The 24,725-nt window shown below is 41.5% G+C and overlaps 1 protein-coding gene across 1 annotated transcript in view; it reads left to right on the plus strand.

Annotated features, from left to right (window-relative positions):
* The window catches only part of LOC132826963 (solute carrier family 22 member 4-like), a 36,501-nt gene extending 24,838 nt beyond the window's left edge, over positions 1-11,663 (plus strand). The window contains exons 6-10 of the mRNA XM_060843295.1: positions 1,570-1,661; positions 2,559-2,773; positions 3,102-3,284; positions 8,753-8,888; positions 11,540-11,663. Coding sequence (XP_060699278.1) covers positions 1,570-1,661; positions 2,559-2,773; positions 3,102-3,284; positions 8,753-8,888; positions 11,540-11,636 — 723 coding nt within the window. The 3' untranslated portion in view covers positions 11,637-11,663. The remainder of the gene's footprint in view (positions 1-1,569; positions 1,662-2,558; positions 2,774-3,101; positions 3,285-8,752; positions 8,889-11,539) is intronic.
* The last annotated feature ends 13,062 nt before the right edge of the window (positions 11,664-24,725 follow it).

A 24,725-nucleotide genomic window follows, 5' to 3' on the forward strand; every position in this document is an offset into this window, starting at 1 on the left:
TATTTACCAAATCAAAAACACACTTGTGTTTTCAATGGACCATTCTGTTTTCACTCACTCATCTTTCCTTTTTGTCTTTTTCTAACTGGTCCTCATCATATCGCTGCTTGCACCCATTCAATTTGCAGCCTTCACTTTGTGTGTTTGCTTACCTCTTTACAGATTTTAAAAATTCATTCATTCATTCATAGGTTGTGAGTGATATTGGTAAGGCCAGGATTTCCTAGTTGCTCTCCACAAGGTACTGGTGAGCCACCTTAGACCACTGCAGTAGTTGGTCTATAGTGCTCCACTGTACTGTCGAAAAGGAGTTGCAGGATTTTGGCCTCCATCAATGAAAGCAGTAAGGTGATGAAATGTGTACTTTACTGATCCCATACCCTACATAGCTACTTTTGTTTAATTAATAAAAATAAAGATTTCCTCTGTTTCACATCTTAGACCCTGAGGACTAACTTGTTGTATTCACTGGTTTTGTGATGACAGTCTGAGGCCTGGATGTACAATGGGTAGGTAAGTGGTTAAGGAGCCGTTTAGTACAATGGAAATGGAAGAGGACTGAGGGCTTGGCAATGGCAATAAGTATGTGATCTCTGGGTGACAGTGGTACCAAGGGATGCCCCACAGTCATCCAACCCTCCATTTCCTTCCAGGTTTCTATTTGTCTGAAGATAAATGATGAGCTCTTTTTTGTCCTCTTGCATATGAAAACCTCCATCTTGCATGGGCTCACCCTCTCCTGGCTTGTTGTTGTCACTTTCCTGGATGATGATCGTCTTTCCCATCTATGTGTTGCCCTTATCCATTGCATTTCTTACCCCGATCTTATGTTGAAAAAGCTTCATCACTATCTGCAATGTGTTTGCCATGGAAGACCATGATGATAGGTGCCTCAGGTCCCAGTAATCCTTCTAATTTAATGATGTATATTATTGTTCCCCTCTTGTTTCTCTCATCCGTTTTCTTGATTTTCTGGGCAACCTATCATCCTTCTGGTGTAAACTTTGGAACAAAGTTTAGAAACAGTTTTAAGAATACCCAATCAATGTGGTGAGAAAAGAACCAAATGTCTCCTTTTTGATAGGTATTTAAATCAAAATCATAGAATCATACTGTGTAGTAAAGGCCCTTCAGCCTATCGAGTCTGCATTGACAATACCTACCACGAAAGTCCCTGTTACATCCCATTAACAAAACCACTCACTTCAGCATATTTCTTGCCTGCATCTAAATATACCGCTGTTAAACCTGGAAGAGGATGTGTTGGAGCAAGATTGTTCACCATCAGTTAGAATTGCTTTTTTTTAAACCACTGTCCATTCTCTTTTCTATCAATACAAGAGTTATTCTCTGATAATCCACTGAACTGGGAACATTCTGCTACATTTAATTTGGTCATTCCTTGAGGATGCATTTTGTCTAATCAACCAAATGAATGACCTATAATTTAGTTTATTAAGTTATAGGCAGGGTCATGCTTTATATTGTTCAAATAACTTTTACTGGCTCTTCCCTGTCTGTTAGTTATTTGTTTCACAATGTTAATTTTTATTTTCTTGTACTCTTTAGCTGCCAAATGAAAATACACATGCAGTCACTTACTTGGATTTGGTTCGGACTTCCAATATCAGAAACATCACGATATTTGCAGTCCTTGTATGGTGAGTCCTTCTATGTGTTCTCAATAAGTGTTTCCTTTAGACCCCTATCCCTAACCTCTCTGAGGACGTAAGTGAGAAAATGATGGGCTTCCTTACCACTAAAGTTGAATCCCTCCATTTTAGCTCCATCTTCACCCCACCCCTTACTCATGCTCCCCTAACAATAGCCTAAAGTTCTCAATATTTTTCGAGTTTCTTTCCTATGTTACCCTCTGACATCTAGTTGGCATGATTGTTGATTTTCTTCCTCCCCCTCCCACGCATGCACACATATCCACCAAACTGCTGATTGCTCAATTCCTATTTCTAGTCCCCAGGGAAGTAACGATAGATACATAAGGGTCTCCCTGATTTTGGGTGCTGTCATCTTACTTTCAAATCTGCCCACAACAAAAAGGAAGAAAAGCGTTTGATGTTCCTGTCCTGTCTTCATCTTGTTTTCTCAAGTCTGGCGGGTGTGGCAATGGGGCCTACCAAATACACACTGAAGTATTTGATCTGTTTTGTTCCTTGCTACAGCATTGATACAATTCTGACCAAAATGAGAGCTTGTGATATTGTAATTATGTGCTGGACAGTCTTTCCAACAATCTGTAGACAGTGTTGACCTTACTGTCTTCCTCCATCAATGTTCATTAGCCTGCTGAGGACTGCCCTTGTCTATTTCCACTCTTAACAGACCAGTCACATCTAGAGAATCTATGTCAGTGGCTTTTAATTTCTCTGTCTGGGGCTGTACAAGATTCAGAATACAATTCCTTGTTGGGAGAGTGGAAGGAAATTTTCCAATAATTATAATAAACTCAGTGTTTCCTCAATTTTCCCTTTGTTTCAGATTTCTAGCATCTTCAGTATTTTTCTTTCCAATAATACTTTGTTTTTCACATCTTTTTGCAGGATGATTTCTTCAGTGGGTTACTTTGGCTTATCCTTCAACATGCCCAATATGCATGGAGACCCGTATATCAACTGTTTTATCTCTGCAGTGATTGAAATACCATCCTATGTGATAGCGTGGATATTGCTGCGTGTGTCACCTCGTCGGATCTCCCTTGCTTGCATTGTGGTGTGTAGTGGAATTATGCTGCTGTTGATCCAGATTGTACCTTCGAGTAAGAGTTCAAACCAGTTAATTTGGGAGGCCTCTGTTCTTTTGAAGTATGTTAGTGGCTGCATTTAACATTCTGATTTTATTCAATTGCATTTCTCAAACGCTATCCAGGCTAACAAATCCCAATCAACTTTTGTGTAGGTGATTGGCTGGTGACTTTATGGAGTTGCCCACAGTCACTGCATTATAGGCTTGTGTGATGGGCAGAAGTTCAATACTGCTTACGTTGATCATGGATTTTCATGTGATTGAAAAGATTTAATAAATTGAATTAAACTATTTGGAAACTTTTGTGTATATACTAACCTGTCTGTGCTTGGATTTCAAAGGTTACTATGTGCTTATTATGACAATGGCAATGGTTGGTAAATTCGGATATGCGGCAGCGTTCTCTATGATCTACGTTTTCTCCACTGAACTGTATCCAACTGTAGTGAGGAGTATGGGTGTTGCAGCTTGTTCCATGGCAGCCATGATTTCCACCATAATATCCCCGTATTTTGCTTATCTGGGTAAGAAGTAAAAACTTTAGGCAACTATATGTTTAATTATTCAAAGTGTTTTTAAAAATTGGTACCAGTGAGGTTAGTGAAAGTGGTATCCCACTTGAAGAACTTAAACTGTTGATTAAGAGAAAAACAAAAAACTGCGGATATTAGAAATCTGATACAAAACCAGAAGTTGCTGGAGAAACTCGGCATGTCTGGCAGAAAGAGAAACAGAGTTAATGTTTCGGGTTTGGCCCGCTAAACCTTGCTTCAAATATTTCCTTAAATTTCCCTTGGGGCAAATGCAGTCATCTCCGCATTAAAAATCTAATTGGGAGCATTCAGCAGGAACATAAGTCCGGAAAAGTAGTAGGGAAATATGTTTCATGCTTTTCAGAGCTGCTGTCTTAGTGATAATTTAAAATTGGTGACTTCTTGAGAGTAGTAATATCTGGATGACTCCCGGTGCTGCGAGCTAGTGAGGACAGGAATAGGAGGATAGAGCAGATGAATGCACGGCTGAGGAGCTGGTGTATGGAGAAGGATTCACATTTTTGCATCATTGGAATCTCTTTTGGGGTAGAAATGGCCTGTACAAGAAGGACGGATTGCACCTAAATTGGAAGGGGACTAATATACTGGCAGGGAAATTTGCTAGAGCTGCTCGGGTGGATTTAAACTACTAAGGGGGAGGGGGGCGGTGGGTGGAATGAGGAGATAATGAGGAAGGCGATCAACTGAGACTGGTAAAGTTGAGAACAGAAGTGAGTTGGGCAGGCAGGGACAAGGTATGGCTAATAAATAAAACTGCATTTTTTTCAATGTAGGGGCCTAACAGGAAGGCAGATGAACTCAGGGCATGGTTAGGAACATGGGATTGGGATATCATAGCAATTACAGAAACATGGCTCAGGGATGGGCAGGACTGGCAGCTTAATGTTCCAGGATACAAATGCTACAGGAAGGACTGAAAGGGAGGCAAGAGAGGAGGGGGTGTGGCGTTTTTGATAAGGGATAGATTACAGCTGTATTGAGGGAGGATAATCCTGGAAGTACATTCAGGGAAGTTATTTGGGTGGAACTGCGAAATAAGAAAGGGATGATCACCTTATTGGGATTGTATTATAGACCTAATAGTCAGAGGGAAATTGAGAAACAAACTTGTAAGGAGATCTCAGCTATCTGTAAGAATAATAGGGTGGTTATGGTAGGGCATTTTGACTTTCCAAACATAGACTGGGACTGCCATAGTGTTAAGGGTTTAGATGGAGAGGAATTTGTTAAGTGTGTACAAGAAAATTTTCTGATTCAGTATGTGGATGTACCTACTAGAGAAGGTGCAAAATTTGACCTACTCTTGGGAAATAAGGCAGGACAGGTGACTGAGGTGTCAGTGGGGGAGCATTTTGGGGACAGCGACCAAAATTCTATTAGATTTAAAATGGTGATGGAAAAGGATAGACCAGACCTAAAAGTTGAAGTTCCAAATTGGAGAAAGGCCAATTTTGACGGTATTAGGCAAGAACTTTCGAAAGCTGATTGGGGGTAAAGGGACGGCTGGAAAATGGGAAGCCTTCTGAAATGAGATAACAAGAATCCAGAGAAAGTATATTCCTGATAGGATGAAAGGAAAGACTGGTAGGTATAGGGAATGCTGAATGACTAAAAAAAATTGAGGGTTTGGTTAAGAAAAAGAAGGAAGCATATGTCAGGTATAGACAGGATAGATCGAGTGAATCCTTAAAGAGTATAAAGGCAGTAGAAGTATACTTAAGAGGGAAATCAGGAGGACAAAAAGGGGACATGAGATAGCTTTGGCAAATAGGATTAAGGCAAATCCAAAGAGTTTTTACAAATACATTAAGGACAAAAGGATAACTAGGGAGAGAATAGGGCCCCTCAAAGATCAGCAAGGCGGCCTTTGTGTTGCCGCAGAAAATGTGGGAGATACTAAATGAGTATTTTGCATCAGTATTTACTGTGGAAAAGAATATGGAAGATATAGACTGTAGGGAAATAGATGGTGACATCTTGAAAAATGTCCATATTACAGAGGAGGAAGTGCTGGATGTTTTGAAACAGTTAAAGGTGGATAAATCCCCAGGACCTGATCAGGTGTACCCGAGAACTCTGTGAGAAGTTAGAAAAGTGATTGCTGGGCCTCTTGCTGAGATATTTGTATCATCGATAGTCACAGGTGAGGTACCAGAAGACTGGAGGTTGGCTAACATGGAGCCACTCTTTAAGAATGGTGGTAAAGACCGGCCAAGGAACTATAGACCAGTGAGCCTGACATCAGTTGTGGGCAAGTTGTTGGAGGGAATCCTGCGGGACAGGATGTACATGCATTTGGAAAGGCAAGGACTGATTCGGGATAGTCAACATGGCTTTATGCATGGGAAATCATGTCTCACAAACTTGATTGAGTTTTTTTGAAGAAGTAACAAAGAGGATTGATGAGAGCAGAGTGGTAGATGTCATCTATGTGGACTTCAGTAAGGCGATCGACAAGGTTCCCCATGGGAGACTGGTTAGCATGGTTAGCAAGGTTAGATCTTACGGAATACAGGGAGAACTAACCATTTGGATACAGAACTGGCTCAAAGATAGAAGACAGAGGATGGTGGTGGAGGGTTGTTTTTCAGACCAATGAAGTGCCACAAGGATCGGTGCTTTTCATCATTTACATAAATGGTTTGGATGCGAGCATAAGAGGCACAGTTAGTAAGTTTGCAGATGACACCAAAATTGGAGGTGTAATGGACAGCGAAGAGGGTTACCTCAGATTACAACAGGATCTTGACCTGACGGGCCAATGGGCTGAGAAGTGGCAGATGGAGTTTAATTCAGATAAATGCGAGGTGCTACATTTTGGGAAAGCAAATCTTAGCAGGACTTATACACTTAATGGTAATGTCCTAGGGAGTGTTGCTGAACAAAGAGACCTTGGAATGCAGGTTCATAGCTCCTTGAAAGTAGAGTTGCAGGTAGATAAGATAGTGAAGAAGGCGTTTGGTATGCTATCCTTTATTGGTCAGAGTATTGAGTACAGGAGTTGGGAGGTCATGTTGCGGCTGTACAGGGCATTGGTTAGGCCACTGTTGGAATATTATATGCAGTTCTGGTCTCCTTCCTATCGGAAAGATGTGAACCTTGAAAGGGTTCAGAAAAGATTCACAAGGATGTTGCCAGGGTTGGAGGATTTGAGCTATAAAAGACTGAGGGGTGATCTTATAGAAGCTTCTAAGATCCTGAGGGCATAGATAGGGTAAATATACAATGTCCCTTCCCCAGGGTAGCACAGTCCAAAACTAAAAGGCATAGGTTTATGGTGAAAGAGGAAAGATTTTAAAGGGACCTAAGGGGCAACTTTTTCATGCAGAGGGTGCTGCATGTATGGAATGAGTTGCCAGAGGAAGTGATGGAGGCTGGTACAATGCAACATTTAAAAGGCATTTGGATGGTTATATGAATAGGAAGGTTTTGATGGGATATGGACTGGGTGCTGGCAGGTGGGACTAGATTGGGTTGGGATAGCTGGTCGGCATGGACAGGTTGGACTGAAGGGTCTGTTTCCATGCTGTACATTTCTATGACTCTTGAATGGAGCTTGAAACACTGCCCTTCTGATTGAGATGAGAATATGGATCTGGAAATGAACTTTCTAGCTCAGTGAGCAAACTTACATCCAGAACCTCAAACTGAGCTACAAATCTTCTCCAAACTCGATGAGATGAGAACATTACCAACCCATTGTAAAGGGTAAGAGGGAGAAGGCTGCATCTTTACACTGGCCTGATGTTTATTTATATGTGGAACCATTTCAGGACTCTGATGCACTCTCCCTTTTATGATCAGAACAGAGAGTCACTGCATGTTTGCAGTTTTTCCTAACTGGGAGGGGGGCATGGTTCCTACATGGTCAGCACTGTTACCTCATAACACTAGGAACGTGGGTTCAATTCCACCCTCAGGCTACTGTCTGTGTGGAGTTTGCACATTCTCCCTGTGATTGTGTGGATTTCCTTTGGGTGCTCCAGTTTCTTCCCCTAGTCCAAATATTTGCAGGTTGGGATGGATTGGCCATGCTAAATTGCCCCATAGTGTCTAGTAATGTGCAGGTTAAATGGATTATCATGGCAAATGCAGAGTTACAGGGATAGGGAAGGGGGGTGAGAGATCGGTGTGGACTCGCATCACACAGTAGGGATTCTATGGTTCATCCATATTTATTTTATTGTTAAATAAAACTGAAAAGAATTTTATTTATCCCTCTGCTTTTCAAAAAATAAATTGCTCATGTGATATGTGGATGTCACTGGCTAGGCCAACCATCCAATAATTGCCCAGAGGGTAGTTAAGATTAACTACATTGCTGTGGATTTGGATGCCCGTGAATGCCAGACAGAGTAAGGAGGGCAGATTTCCTTCTGTAAGTGACATTAATGAGCATTTTTTTTATTCACAATGGTTGCCTTTAGACAAGTTCTTTGAATCCAATAAAAACTGAAATAAATATCTGTTATGTTCTGATTTGAACCCATAATCCCAGAGTGTTAGCCTGGGGTTCCGGCTTACTAGTCCAATGACATTATCACAACAACTATCACTGATACTTCACAGCAACTTGCAGTTGGTTGTAATCCACCAACTTGTGGTGGTAACATGACCTACAGGATTGTTTAGAGAATATCTGACTCTGAGCCATGTGAGGAGATACGGAATTGGTAACTGAAAGTTTAGTCAGAGAGACACTTCTTAGAGTCAGAGAGTCATAGAGATGTGCAACATGGAAATGGACCCTTCAGTCCAACTTATCCATTCTGACCAGATATCCCAACCCAATCTTGTCCCATTTGCCAGCATTTGGCCAACATCCCTCTAAACCCATCCTATTTGTGTACACTGACACTTGAGGGAAAACAGCCCCAGCCTGTTCAGCCTCTCCCTATAGCTCAAACCCTCCAACCCGGTTTAAAGGAGGAAAGAGATGTTTAGGGAGGCAATTCCACAACTTAAGAAACCACAGCTGCAATTCAGACGGATTAGAATGGGATGTGCAGTTGGCCAGAACAGAAAAAGCACAGAGATCTCTGAGGGTGTAAAGCTGGAGGAAGTGTGTGTGTGTGTGTGTGTGTGTGTGTGTGTGTGTGTGTGTGTTTGGAAATAAGGATTTTACAGTTGTAAATAGAAGGTTTTTTTAGTTTGTTCCAAAACAAAAACTTTTATTAATCGCATAACATTATGGTATAATGGTATACGGTTCTACTTTTCCTACAGAAGGTATTGAGCAAAGCTGGGGTGCTGCATTTATGCAGTACAATGTGTGGTCGTATTTTCAATATTTAGAATGCATCTGAGGGATTAGGTTTTTGTTGTTTGTTACCTTTTCATTTTGGCTTTATTAGTTTAACATTTCTAGCAACTTAATCCATTGAACAAATCATCTGAGGAGCCTCGATTGGTTGTAACATTATTTCTTTGTTTCTCAGGGATGTATAATAAAGTATTGCCATTCATCTTAATGGGAAGCTTATCGATAATAGCTGGAATGTTCTGCTTGGTGCTGCCTGAAACATATGGCCAGCCTTTTTCACAGACTATTGATCAAGTGCAACCAGTTGTCTGGTATGTCTGCTGTACTGTAGGCATTTACCTGTCCTAATGTGACTCTTCTTGTTTCTTTATCTCATTCCTTTTCACCATACACTCCATGTATAATGTTTCCAATGTCTTTTCGTTCTTATCTGCTAACCCTTGGAGGGGTGCAGGACAACTTGACTGGGACAAGATTTATATGACTTCTGGAATCCTGGCAAAGTTGAAATTCAGACTCTTGGTAAAGTTTGCTCATGAACACTTGGAAAAAGTAGGACAATCTTTCACTAGAGGGTTGTGATTTTTATATTCGTGTCCAAAAAAGTGAGAAAAGCAATTATCTCAGTAACTGTCTGTGGGCCTGTTATTTTAATGTCTGTGATGCAGAAACTTTGAAACATTAATCTGGGACAAAATTAATTGGGACACAAAAATAAGTGTAACGAATTGAAAATTAGCGTAGAGCTGCTGAAGCCAAAATTTTGTTTCAAAGCTTGATGTGAACTTTTAAAAGGATATGCAAATGATTAGTTTTTAAAAAAAAAAATTAGTCATGGGATGAGGATGTCACTGGTTAGACCAACGTTTATTATCCCTCCAGAGGACAGTTAAAGTCAACCATACTGCAGTGGCTCTAGGGTCAGATGTAGCCAGACTAGGTAAGGAGGCAGTGTCCTTGCCTTAAGAACATTAGTGAACCAGATGCGACAATTAGACACTTACTTCCAGATCTTTTACAGAATTCAAATTCCACCATCTGCCATGGCAGGCAATGAGGAGTGGTCTGGGTGGGTCACTCTTCGGAGGATCAGTGTAGACTTGTTGGGCCAAAGGACCTGTTTCCACACTGTAGGGATTCTACATTCTATTAAGATCTTAAATATTTAGCCTATCCATGTCCCTTTGTTGTCTCTTTGTCTCTTTGTCTCCTTTTCATAAGGGAGCATGACTGGGTCACTTACCCCCTAGAACCTACTTTACAATTCAATGAGGTGATGGCTTATCTGACTGTGACCTTAACCACTGTCTCCCTGTAGCTGTAATAAAAACACAAATCGGAAAATCTCAGTGCAGATTTATTATTGTCATAGTTTGCTCTGGGATTTGAAACCACATCCTCTGTGGTTACTACTCGAGTAGCATAACCATTCAACTAAAGTACCTTTCACTTACAACCTTCTCTCTAGGATGATAGAATCCCTTCAAGTGTGGGAGTAGTCCATTTGGGCTATCCAGTCCACACCAATCCTCTGAAGAATATCCCATCCAGACCAACACCCTATTCTATCCCTGTAATTCCTATGGCTCATTCATTTAGCCTGCACATCCCTGGACACTATGGTTGTGGAGTTAAGCTCATTGTGGTGTTAAGCTCATTCCAATTGCTGTTGCTGTGGCCATGTGTTGCTTTCTTGTGGTCTGAATTAATTGTAGTACTCAAATGACTATATGGTGAATTGCCTATGATATCTCTGCATATGTTCCTGAAGTTTGTGCTCCAATGTTAATGCTTTATCTCTGTTTAAGTAAGAAGGAGGTATTTCTGATCATTTGGCATTTCACCAACATTTGTATCCTGCAGAACAGAGTCTTTGTCATGGAATTTCATTTTGAAAAGCTCCTGGAAATCCATTTCAATAACTGGAGCTTCCCTCATTCTGCCTCCTTTTACCGAGGTGGGGATTGCATTTAACCGGGTGGGAGCATAAGGATCTCACTGCCTTCCTGATGGCTCTAGGTCAAGGACAGGACTTAGTTTCATGGCCTGCTCCCAACTAAGGCAAAGATGAGCACCTGATGACCACTTGAACTGATTCTTCTACCAACAGCAGCTGGGACACTGACAAAGCAAACTCTATCATCCTTGGGATGTTTTTGATGGGGATCCCTCTTTCAGTGCTGCCCAGTGCATGATTGAGGGACCCAACATTGCGAAGAGGGATCCCAATGAGAAGTGACTCTCTTTACTGACAGAACAACCCCCCCCCCACCCACTCCAATTAACCTTTAGCCTGGGTCCCACTGTGACCATAAGCCTTAGGTTGGTATATGGCCTTGGGCTGGTACATGGTAAACAGTAGGCTCTGCTCCCACCTGTGGCTGGCATCTCTTGGGCAGGATGTTGCCTCATGAGGGTCTTTGACTGTTACAAACCAGATTTTGCCCAGTGAAGTGCTACTTAATTCCACTAGACTCCTCAATGGAGGTGACAAAGGGCTCTTAACAGCTGACCTGCCAGTGGACAAGGCACCTCCTAACCACCCCTTCCCATTACATCTCCTGCAAGTCGTTCCCAAGAGGCTTGAGTTCAAATACACCTGCTACAAGGCTCCTTGTGCATTGTCTGATTTATCAATGAATTAACTTTAATTTCTGTTTTTATTTGATGAAATGTCAATGCTGAAGGAATGACACCTGCTACCTACAATTCCTCAAACTTATTACCCCTTGGTGTGATCTTGGTCGGCTGAATGGCCTGGTTCCCCACTGTAGGGATCAATGGTTTACTATGGTTTTGTTTCGAAATCTGGTATTGAGTGTTCTTGGCCTGTAAAGCACATTCTCAACAATTTTCAGCATACCTCAGTACATGTGACAATAATAAACCAAATTGTGGAGTGAGCCCCTGGTTTTTGATGTTAAGAGGGAAGGTGTTCATTGTGTTGCTTTCTTTTTTTCAGTTGTACGGCATCAAGGGAAGATGATGTCACAGAAGCAGAAAAGGATAAAAATGCTGGAAACGAGCAAACCTTGAACTGTGAAATGGAATCTATCTGATTTTGATTTTGTAAAATTTGGATTTATTGCTTGGAATAAATGTCAATAAAATGGAAGGATTTTAATCATAGAGCTCAGTAACTCTGGCTTCTTTGAACTTGCAACCAAAGTCATACGACTAAATCTTTTGTGGCGTTTTGCACTGGTCTTCAGGAGAGTAGATCTCAAATTCTGCTTTTATTGCTGTTGGAATGAGGTTTACAGTTTTCTGGAACTTATTTAGAAAACCAGGACCAACACTTCCTAAATAACTTGGCTTGATTGTAAGACTGTATTAAATTTTAGCAATTTTAGAATTGCTTCATCTTTAACTTCCACAGGCCTTCCAACTCATCCAGATGGGATGAGGAATGGAAGATGGAGTTTAATTTCAATAAACGTGAGATGCTGCATTTTGTTGAGGCAAATCTGGGCAGGACTTAAACACTTAATGGTAGGGCAAAAGGAGTTGGTGCTGAACAGAGAGGCTTTAGGTTGCAGGTTTATAGTTCCTTGAAAGTGGAGTTACAGGTAAAAGGGTTAGTGAAGATGATGTTCAGAATACTTGCCTTTATTGGTCAGTGCATTGAATACAGGAGTTGGGATGTCATATTGTGGCCATACTGGACATTGATTAGGCCACGTTTGGAATACTGTGTTCAATTTTGGTCTCCCTGATATAGGAAGGAAGTTGCTAAACTTGTGCAGGACAGTTTTACAGCTATCCAGTGAGGACTAGTCATATTCTGGACAGAATCGGTGTGATGTCTCACGAAAGCGGGTGGTTAATTGGTTGAGTATTTTTCTTGTATCATTTGAAACCTTGGTAACGTATTAATTGTAAGGTTTTATGAACAGTATTATTAAATGGAACTCTTATTAACAAAGTTTATTACTTGTTTTCTTAATGCATAATAAAGATGTCAGGGCAGGTGGTGTGTTGTGGCTACAGTTTCTGGGAGCTGAGCGATGCCAGTGTGATCAAAGACATCCACAGCTGCAGAACTTTGGCTCAGTTGGTGAGCTGGAGACTGAACTACAGACACTGCAATACCTCAGGGAGAGGGAAGATATTGGAATACTTAGCACAAAAAGTCAGTCACATCCTATTCCAATTTAGGTTAGGGACAGGAGGGTGTGGCGACAAGTAAGATTGGTGTGACGACTGAGACTAGAAGTGGAAGAACCTCCATTCATGGAATTATCCACCAGGACTTGGATTCTTGCACTGAGAATAATGAAAGTGGAGCACCACAGAATGGATGAGTAATCTGACGTAAAAACATAAGAACTAGGAGCAGGATTATGCAATTTAGCCCCTGTCCCACCATTTACTATGATTGTGTCATGGCTGACCTCATCATCGCTTTCTCTTCTGCCTCCCATACCCCTTTCATCCATGATTAATTAAAAGTTCATCTGTTTCCTTCTTAAGTTTATTCAGTATCCCATGTTCTTCACACTCTGGAGTAGTAAATTCCACTGATTTTCCCCAGAGCCTAAAAACTATGAACTCTTGTTCTAGAGTGCTCCACAAGGAGAAACATCTGCTCTACGTCTACTTTGTTAATTGCTTTTAGCACCTTCGATACCTCAATGAAATCTCCTCTCATTCATCTAAACTCCAAAAACTTTTTCTAAACTCTGGTGGATATTTCTCTCCCTCCTCTGCCCATGTCAGTCAAGGGAGCTTTGTTTCACCTCAAATTAGATATTTGTAAAAACACAACTGTTTAACAAAACCCTGCATTTGTACCACATTTCATAATACATTTTCAGTTTAATTTTTGTCAATACGTAGTTGCAGATGCTGACCACTAGATGTCAGCATGTAACACGTTTTGTGTATATCAATCCCAATTTGTTGTCATATTGCATATAACTGAGTCAAGCATCCAGGGAGCAGCAAAATCAACATTTGGGGCAAAAGCTGAGCATCAGGAATGAAGGGCTCATTCCTGATGCAGGGCTTTTGCCCGAAACATCAATTTTCCTGCTCCTCGGATGCTGCCTGACCCTGCTGTGCTTTTCCAGCACTACTCTAATCTTGACTCTAATCTCCAGCATCTGCAGTATCCACTTTTGCCTGCATATAACTGAGACTGGTTTCCATCAGTGCGGGTGGCTGAATCAATGCAAAAGATTGAGGAATTTTAGTATAAGCGAGTTATGATAAATGGTAATCAACTTGAAATACCCCTGTATCTCTCTCCAGAGATGCTGCCACATTAGCTGAGCTATTCTAGCATTTTCTCTGGTTTTTGTTTCAGGTTTTGTCTGTAGTATTTTGTTACTTTTTTAGTATTCAGAACCCTTCCACCATCTTTACTCAGTGTGTACTTTTACTCCACCTGGACCTGGATGCATCCCAGGCTTTTAATGGAGGTAGTTACAGAGATAGTGGATGCGTTGCAATAATCTTCCAAGGTTCCTGAGAATCTCAAAGTCCCAGAGGTTTGGAAAACTGCCAATGTAAGAACTTTATTCAAAAAGTGAAGGAGTCATAAAACAAATCAGTCAGCTCAAATCAGCCAGTTAGCTTAACAGCCCTCATTGGGAAAATATTACAGTCCATTATACAGGAGGTGCCAGCAGACCGTTTAGAAATGCGTAGTCAAGTAAGACAGTCAGTTTGGCTTCATGAAAGGAAAACCTTGCGTCACAAATTTATGATAAGTCTTCGAGGAGGTAACCAGCAAGATAGATAAAGGGAACCAGCAGCTGTAATAAATTTGGATTTCTTAAAGCCATTCAGTAAGATGCTACATTTTCAGGGAAGCACGTTCAGGGTGAGCAGAGCATGAGCGTGATCATTTTGGTGAAGTAATACAAGTGGGCAGGGCTTCAGATTCCCAGTGACCAGGAGACTGACAGACTTGGGTGAAAAGCTAACCCTCCTGATCCCCCAGGCATGCTCCAGTGCTGAGGTCTGTTCACTCTGATTGCGTTTCTTTTTCTGTCTTTTTTTTCCCCTGACCTTGCTTTGACCAGAGGCAGTGAGAGCCCAGGGCATAGACCTCGAGTGGTCCCAGTGCAGGGAAGAGTGAGGCCCTAATCATTTTTCCAGAGAAAGCAAAGGGCCTGGAATCAGCAGCTGTTACACCGGTTGAGGCAAAGCCGGTGAGATCGGCCCAGCGGCAAAAGATGGTGGCTGAGGATCAGCAACTCATTATTGGTTGGGTCATTGGCAACTTTGGGCCCAGCCACAAAAGTTGTGACTCTGACCTCGTTTGGTCCAGTGCAAGCGATGGCGAGGAATATTGGGCCTGTGGCAAAGATGGTGCCTGAGGATTGGCAACTTCGATATCGGTTGGGTTTAGTATAGATGGCTACACAGTTGTTGTTGATGGTGATGAGCTGGCTCAGGACTGACTGATGGACTCTCTTTAAGCCACATCTTTACCTTCCTTATTAATAAATTATTCAAAATGGCACTGTTTTGTGGAGACAAATGAAAGCATTTCACTGTATTTTATTGTATTCTTACTGTAAAATGCACATGACAATAAAAATCAAATAAGACTACTCAATGAGGTAAGAACATGTGGTTTTGGGACTCATGCCAGTATGGGTAGGGGATTAGCTAACTGAGTTGGGATAAAGGGGACATAGTTAGGATAGTAATGTTTAACTAGTGGTGTGCCACAGGGATCAGTGCTAGGGACACAATTATTCACAATATATATTAATGACTTTGATGTGAAAAGTGAACATGTTGTAGCCAAATTTGTGAATGACATAAAAATAGGTGGAAAGTCAAATGGTTGCAAGGGCAAAAGAGCTTGAAAGATGGACAATAATGTGAGGTAATGCTTTTTGACATGAAGAATAGACTTATAGAGCTATACAGAATGGGGTTGTTTCTCCGTGTGGGAAAGTCAAGGAGAGGAGGACATAATCTCAGGTTAAGGTGTCACCCATTTAAGATAGAGATAAGGAGAAATTTCTTCTCTGAGGAAGAGAATCTGTGAAATTCTTTACCCCAGAAGGCTGTTGCGGTTGAAGATCAATATTTTTAATCAATAAGGGATATGGGGAAAGGCTCAGAAAGTGAAGTTGAGATTCATCAGATCAGCCATGATCTAATTGAATGGTGGAGCAGATTTGATGGGTTGAATGATCTACTACTGTTCCTATGTCTTATAGGCTTGTTTCTGTAGTCTCCAAAATTAGAAATACTCCCCCACCACCCCCCTTCAAGTGCTGGAGTTGTTTGTTTATGCTGGTTAACGTAAGTAGTTGCAGTATAGAACTTGGGTAGCGCTGGTTAATGTAGTGTTATCACTATTGCCACACAAAGTTAAAGAAACCTGAGACAGCCTGTGGTCAGGATTACTGTATGCCCATCTCCCTGCAAATTACAGTAAATGGCTGGCACTGCTTATCATGCTGAGCCATGTTCACGAGCACTGGGGAGCAAAATGGCCTTTGCCAAAAATTGTTCTTGAATTTTCCATGTTGAAACTAATTTCATGTTGTTCTTCACTCGAGCCTGATCCATTCATGACACAGGTTCTTCAGAGTTATAGTGTTAGGTTCTTATTGTTGGAATCAAAGTTCTCCTTGCTTTATAACTCCAGTGTATTTCCTCCTGATGCACTTCACCAGGAAGTTGGTGTTGTTGACATTGTCATCATCATGTGTCCCATGACACAGACAAGAGACACTCTTTATTGCTGCTTTTCTCTTCACCAACCTCTGTCATCTCAATCGCTATCCCATCCCTTGGTCCCATTGCAGCCCTGCTCACGGTTTCCTTCATTGTTCAGTTTGTTGTTGGCTTGCGACCCTGTTGGCTACCCCCCCCAGGTTCACTGTCCCCACTCTCGCCATTCCATTCACTGTTGCTCTTCACTGCCCCCTCCTAGGTTCATCTATTGCTCCCTTCTCTGTCTTATTTCCCAATCAATCTTCCATCCTCTACTCACAGTCCTCTTCTCCCCTCCCATTCTTTGCTTGGTGTGATGCCCTGTTTCCAGCCCCCTCAATACCCCGGGGGGTTCACCAATCAGACAATGAGGTGACAGGTGAGATGGGCTCATTGGTGCTGCAATCCATTTCAGGGGCACCAGGCTGCTATATGAAGTAAATATTTAGTTTGATACTATTGTACATGCCCCATGGTGTTGCTGGTAATCATGTCTTGTACTGTTGGCAATTGCACTGCCAGTGAAGGCAGAATGTTAGCTTAATTCTCAAAATTGTCATGATATTGAAAGTAAGAACTCTGTAATACTGTCTCTTCCTATTTTCCTGCCTCTTGGTTCACTGTATTCCATACATTACTCATTCTGATGGCTGTTTTTCTCTATATAGTTGCTATGTTTTGTTCCAGGCATTGACACAGAGTAAGAATGCATTCATTGGTCATCTATAAATGCCTTTTAAAAGGTGACAATAGGCTCTCTCCTTGAACTGTTGGAGCTTTATGGTTTTGGTGCCCCAGCATTGATCCAGTAACACTGAAGGAATAACAAGTTGGAATGGGCTGTGATCAATCAGTTGAGCTGTTACATTATAGAAAGTGTTAAATGTTCTGAATACCTTGCAGCTACACCCACACAGACAAATCTATCTTCCCATTGAAGATGCCCTGCATGTCATAGAATCCCAACAGTGTGGAAACAGGCCATTTGGCCCAATAAGTCCACACCAACCGTCTAAAGTGTAACCCATCCAGACTTATTCACCTACCCTATTACTTTACATTTTCCCTGACTAATGCACCTAACCCACACATCCCTGAACACTATGGGCAATGTAGAATGGCCAATTCACCTAACCTGCACATCTTTGGACTGGAAACCAGAGCACCTAGAGGGGGGTGCAAACTCTACTCAGACAGTCGCCCAAGTCTGAAATTGAACCCAGGTCCCTGGTGCTGTGAGGCAGCAGTGCTAACCACTGAGCCACCACGCCACCCTTGTTGACTGGATAATCTTATTGACTGGTATAGATTTTGAGCACAATCCAAAAATACTAGGCACTATTGGTGAATACAGAGTTGTATTCTGTGCATTGTATCCAACATTGTAGACAGAATTATATTCAACTGCCATCTGTCACCTTCTGCCCTCACTACGCTCCACTGTATCATAACCATAAAGCTGGAAGAATCGCCCTGGTTCAATGAAGAGTGTAGGAGGGCATATCAAGAGCAGCACGACACATATTTAAGGAAAAGTGAGGGGTCTGCCTGGTGAAATGACAATACAGGACAACTTGGGCACCAAATAATGGAAACAGCATGAAGTAGACAGGGCTGAGAGATTAAACAACCAACAGATCAGATCTCTATAATCCTGCCATATGAATAATGGTGATCAACCAAGCAACTAACAAATAGGAATACCCCTCAATGATTCCCATCCTCAATGTTATTAGGGCTAAAAAACTTTCAACTATCTTCAGCCAGAACTGCTGAGTGGATGATTCATATTGGCCTACTCCTGAGGTCCCCAGCATTATGGACACCATGATTCAACCAATTTGATTCATATGATATTACAAAATGGCCTGCAGTAGTAGAGATTCTGAAGACTATGGGCTCCGACAACATTCGAGCAACAGTACAGAAGGCTAATGCTTCAGAATTTACCACACTCCTAGCCAAGCTGTTCCAAACCAGTTACAAGACTGGCATTTAACCAACAATGTGGAAAATTGCCCAGAAAGCCCTGTATACAAAACAAATCAAGGCAAATCCAATTTGGCCAATAAACTCCAACAAGGAATTACTCTTGATCATCAAAAAAGGGGTTGTCAACAGTGCTGCAAAAGTATTTGAGACTCAGTTAGAGAAAATCAGCCTACATTCCAACTTCTGCATTATCATTTGTTCATCTCTACCAACATTGATTTGCTGTGGTTGAGCACAAGAATTATTTACATTTTGAAACCTTATGCTGTTATAGCTATAAAAAATGCACAGTACACTTCCTACTTAATGAAATCTTAAGCAGTAGTATGCATTGCAATGATTCGTGGCAACAAATCATTTTGTTCAGACTTAACACAAAGGTGACCAAGTGCGGACATGCCGTTTTAGTAAACTTAAACAAAAATAACTGTGGATGCTGAAGGTAAGAAACTAAAACAGAGCTTTGAAGAAGGGTCACTGGACTCAAAACATTAACTCAGTTTTCTCTCTACAGATGCTGTCCAGCAATTTCTGTTTTTGTATCATTTTACTTAAAGTTTACACAATTTGATAAAACGAGAATGTACAATGCACATTCTGATACATTTCTGATTTAATTAATAGCAGGATTCCTTCAGGCTAGAGATAATGTAGATTGGACAAGGAACATTATTGCTTTTCCCTTATTCTTTCATGAGATGTGGCTGTTACTGGCAAAGCCAGCACAGTAAATTTGTCTTCCACTGTGCTTATTGAGCAGCTGAGTTTGAAGAGAGTTTAGTTGGTTAGTAACCTCCTTCTTGGTATTGAAGTTGGCAAATATCTCCTAATCTTTCAGTATGTATTTGCTAGTGCTTAGTGTTAAAGTGCTGGCTCTGAATGGCAGGGTTACTGATTTCACTTTGCACACTGGGAATGTGTTTGCTTTGTGTTTGTGAATGAAATGGAATGATTTCAAGACAACAACATACCAAAGATTGTAATCAATTGTCAAAACTTTATTTGTATTGTCTGTTTAACTAAAGCTGTCTGTATTTAATCAGGGAGGGCTGATAACGTCATGGAAGCTGGCTATTCTGAGTTACTAAGCAATTGCAGTTACTCTTAAATATTGAGACGATTGTTGTCATTCCAAGACCCATTGCAAATATCCCGCCAAAGGACCAGCTGTTTCAGTTCTGATACCTCTTTATGTTACAATATTGAATTCTACAGAATTTAACAGAATCTGCAGAATCTAGCATGGAAAGTTTTCCAGTAAAGTCTCAGCTAGCTGTATATAAATTTGAAAAAAAAATTCTCTTTGGTCAGCTGAAAATTTCACAACAAAGATTGATTGGATGGCACTGTGGCTCAGTGGTTAGCACTGCTGCCTCACAGTGCCAGGGGCCTGGGTTCAATTCCAGCCTCAGGCGACTGTGTGGAATTTGCACATTCTCCCTGTACCTGTGTGGGGTTTCTCCAGGTGCCCCAGTTTCTTCCCACAATCCAAAGGTTAAATGAATTGCCTGTGTTAAATTGCCTAAAGTGTCCATGGATGTGTTGGTTAGGTGGATTAGCCATTGGAAACATGAGGTAACTGGGTGGGATGCTCTGCGGAGGGTCAGTGTGGACTCAATGTGCTGAATGGCCTACTTCTAGTCTGTAGTGATTCGCTGATGGATCTTTATGAGGAATCTGATAGAACAAATGTGGGTCCGTTGAACAGCAAATCAGGTTGAAAGGGCTGAATGGCTTTTCTGAAAACATACTTGTCCCCATCTCCAAAGCAGGATAGAAGCAGAGGCAGGTACATGAAAATGGACAAATCTTAAAATGGTTGCAATTGGTTATATCATGTATTTCAGAAAAGGAACAATGGTAAAAGGGAGGGGAGGGGAAGCAGAGGACAGAACTGGGAAAGGTAACATTATTTTCACTTGTATTCTACTATTTTAAAAAGAATTTCTCCAAATTTTGAGATTGCCATCCATGGAATCCCTACAGGTGTATCATAGATTTTATGAATATTGGACCAATAATCTCTCCTTTTCATCTTTCAGCTTTGCAAACAATGCTGGGTTTCACCACTCATAACCTGGATGTTAGTCCACAATTTCCCCTCAAATTTCCTGTTCCATTATACTATCACATCTGCATCATACAAATCGTTGAACTGCACCAGGAAGCTTTGGAAAATGACTTGCACCTTTGCTTACGTGATGCTATAATTACCTGGAAATCCACTGATAAAATTGATTTAAAAACCTCTTGTTCCTTTGAACTAACAATGGTCTCAAATTTAGTGAATGAAACAGGAAATTGCTTGGTATAGTGCTGGTATCACTCCAATAACAACCCAGAGGCTTGTGCTGGGAATGTGGGTTCAAATCTCACAGCAGCTGCTGGAATTTGCATTCAGCTGATAAATCTGGACGATAGCTCATCTCAGTGATGGGGACCATGGCAACTATCAACAGTTGTTGTAAGAACTCATCTGGTTCACTAATGTCCCTTGGCAGAGGAGATCTGCTGTCCTTACCTGGTCTGGCCTACGTGTGACTCCAGATCCACAGCAATGGGGTTAACTCTTAACTGACTGAGCAAGCCTCTCAGTTCCCAGGCAGTTAAGAATGCACAACAAATGCAAACCTTGCCAGCAACATCCACATCATTTAAAAGGATAAAAGAAAAATTGAAATAAAATTGCCTCTTAATTTGAAGAATAGACTCAATGTTTTTGGTAAAAAGGCAGTTTATGGAGTAATTTATTTTAGATTAGATTCCCTGGAGTGTGGAAACAGGCCCTTTGGCCCAACAAGTCCACACTGACCCTTCGAAGAGTAACCCACCCAGTCCCATTTCCCTCTGACTAAAGCACGTAACACTACGGGCAATTTAACATGGCCAATTCATCTGTCCAGCACATCTTTGGACTATGGGAGGAAACTGGAGTACCAGGAGCAAACCCACGCTGACACGGGGAGAATGTGCAAACTCCACATAGACAGTCACCCGAGGCCAGAATCAAACCTGGGACCCTGATGCTGTGAGGCAGCAGTGCTAACCACTGAGTCACCGTGCCACCCATAACCTTGGCATATGACAGTCTGACTGCTTCTTCAGTCACTTGTGAAGTTCAAGTACAGAAGAGATGTATTGAGAAGAAAACTTTTAAGCAGTGCATGGTGCTTTACTTTTGCTTGGGAGAAGTCTTGAGTTGGAATGATGAAGGGTTTATGCCTGAAACATCGACTCTCCTGCTCCTCGGATGCTGCCTGACCTGCTGTGCTTTTCCAGCACCAAACTCTTGACTCTGATCTCCAGCATCTGCAGTCCTCACTTTCTCCTCCATGAAGTCTTGAGCTGTTAGCAGTAAATTAAACTATGTTTGAATCAATGAGATTTTATTTTGAGCAAATGAAGGCAATGGCGTAGTAGTATTATTGCTGGACTGTTAATCCAGAGACCCAAGTAACAGCCTAGGGAGTTGGGTTCAAATCCTGCCTGGGCAGATGGTGGAATTGGAATTCAATAAATATCGAATTAAGAGTCTAATAATGACCATAAGGCGATTGTCAGGAAAACCACCTGGTTCACGAAGGAAAATGCTCGGCTTACCTGGTGTGGCCTACGTATGACTCCAGACTCACAGCAATGTGGTTGGCTCTTAACAATTAGGATGGGCAATAAATGCTGGCCTGGCCACTGATGCCCTTATCCTGCGAATGAATAAATTAAAAAATGCAAAACTAAATGATGCAGCTTAAGAGTCTCCCTGGACTTATTTCTGTTTCCATTAAAGTTTAAATACAAGCTTAATGTAAAGAATTCCTAGTTCCAAAAGGGAAACCTCCTTTGCTTTGCAACTTTATAACCCATCACTCAAGTGCTCAACATGTTGAGGCGAACAGTTTCATCCTGATTAATCTGAACACCTTATGGGTGACAGAGAGACTTCTTTCATGCTGAACACTTAATAGGGCAGTATTATTGCAATTTAAATATCCCAAAGTTATAGATGCCTGACACCAAGACTCAGTATGAAGAATATTATTCCAATTGATACAAGTTGTTAGTGACACTGATTTCACTGATATGCTTGATGTGTTACAAATCAGTTTTGATTCTAATCAATTTCCAAGCAGAGAGTGTGGTGCAATTTCATCGCTGCAGGATTGTGTAATTTACAGGAGGTATAATTTACTGCTACAGATCAGCCAAGAATGTCTACTGTTAAGACCCTCCTTGGTAAGCGTAAGTTGTAACGTACAAATTGCAAGTAGCTGAAGTTGAGAAGGTCACTGTATAGGTAAGTGAGGAAGTGAGACCTGGGTGAGCAGAACGAGTGTGAATCCTACACTAATCAAATTGAAGGGTTGTATAAAGATTAAGCAGGAAGTGGATATAACCAGAGGTTGCTCACAATTTCTTATGGATAAGTGATCTCAATGCCATTGGCCTCAGTCTTATTTGACACCAAATTCTGGCCCCGGGTGTTCATTATCATTTAACACTTAAGGAAGTCCACAGCACCATCTCTTTAACCAACTTCTCAGGACAGATTTTCATGGAGGAGGTGGAAAGGTCAAGTTAGAAACTAAATGAGTTGCCTTTTAATATAAGACCCTAGATTACTTTCATTGTGGGGAATTGACTGTGAGATGAAAGGCAAGGCCAGCTGGCTGGAAAACCTGTTCCTGTTTACTGGGACATCAACCTAGAGTTATAGAGTCATACAGCACAGAAACAAACCCTTCAGCCCAATGCATCCACGCCAATCAGACATCATAAACTGATCTTGTCCCATTTCCCAGGCACTTGGTCCATATCCCTCTAAACCTTTCCTATTCAAATACCCATCCAAATGCCTTTTAAATATTGTAATTGTACCAGCTTCGATCACTTCCTCTGGCACCTCATTCCATACATGCATCACCCTCAGCATGAAAAAGTTGCCCCTAAGGTCCCTTTAAAATCTTTCCCTCTTACCTTAAACCAGTGCTCCCAGTTTGGACTCCCAACTTCTGGGAAAAAAATTTTTGGCTATTTATCCTGCCCCTCATAATTTTATGAACCTCCAATAAGGCTACTCCTCAGCCTTTGATGTTCCAGGGATAAAAGCCCCAACCTATTCAGCTTCTCCTTATAACTCAAAGTCCAGGCAACACCCTTGTAAATCTTTTCTTAATCAATTCAAGTTTCACAATATCCTTCCCAAAGCAGGGAAGCCAGGATTACACAGGATATTCCACAAGTGACCTCAGCAACAGCATGACCTCCTAACTCCTACACTCAATGCACTGACCAATGAAGACAAGTATACCACATATCTTGTTCATCACCTGTCACCTGTGACTCTACTTTCAGGGAACTATGCACCTGCACCCTTCTGTCTCTTTGCTCAGCAATACGCCCCAGGCCCCTATTAACTGTAGAGTCCTGCCCTGGTTTATTTTACCAAAATGCAACACCTCGCATTCATCTAAATTAAACTCCATCTGCCATTCCTCAGCCCATAGGCCCATCTCATCAAGGTTGAATTGTACTCTGAGATAAACATCTTCACTGTCCACAGTTTGGTGTCTTCTGCAAGTGTACTAACCACATCTCCTATATTCACACCTGAATCATTTATATAAATGACAAAAAGCAGTGGATTCAGCACTGATCATTACGACACACCACTGGTCGCAGGCCTCCAGTCCAAAATACAACCCTCTCCTACTACCCTATGTCTCCTACCTTCAATCTAATTTTGTCTCCAATCAGCTAGCCCCCCTAAAGATATCCATGAGCACTTGCCTTTTACTTTTGGCCTCTTCACTTAGGATGGGTGTTTTCTCGTGGTTGACAGCTCCACTGAAATGCCATGAACTAGATATCCTTAGTTAGACTTCACAAACATTTTTGTTGGGGGTGCAGGTTTGGGTGGTGATGCAATCAGATGTGTAGTTGGACTACCCACAATGGAGTTGGCACAGTTGGGAGTGGTGTATGCAGGCAGGTTACTTATTACCTATTCTATACAAGTGGAAATGGGAATGGGGATGTTTCTAGAATTGGGATCTAAAGGGCTCCTAAGTCAGTCCAATTCAGTGAAAATCTGGCTCATTATGTTTTTTGCAGTAGATAATGCATTCTGCAACTCAATTGCCTTTTAGGTGCAAAAGCTATCCCTCCAAATTCTACAGGTATACAATGGATGCAAAGAAAATGTCTGCTCCATTTACTGAAACTGGATCCTCAACTTCCTGATCCATAGAGCGCAATCAGTGAGAACAGGCAACAAAATCTCCTCCACAACAATCCTCAACACCAGCGCCCTGCAAGGCTGTGTACACAGCCCCTTACACTCAATATGCTCACAATTGTGTGACCAAATTCAGCTCCAACTCCATTTACAAGTTTGCTGACAACGTTACCGTTGTAGGCCACACCTCCAGCAATGACAAGACAGAATGCAAGAAAGAAATAGAGTGCTTGGTGGC

Source organism: Hemiscyllium ocellatum, chromosome 2, assembly GCF_020745735.1.
Source record: "Hemiscyllium ocellatum isolate sHemOce1 chromosome 2, sHemOce1.pat.X.cur, whole genome shotgun sequence".
Taxonomy (NCBI): Eukaryota; Metazoa; Chordata; class Chondrichthyes; order Orectolobiformes; family Hemiscylliidae; genus Hemiscyllium; species Hemiscyllium ocellatum.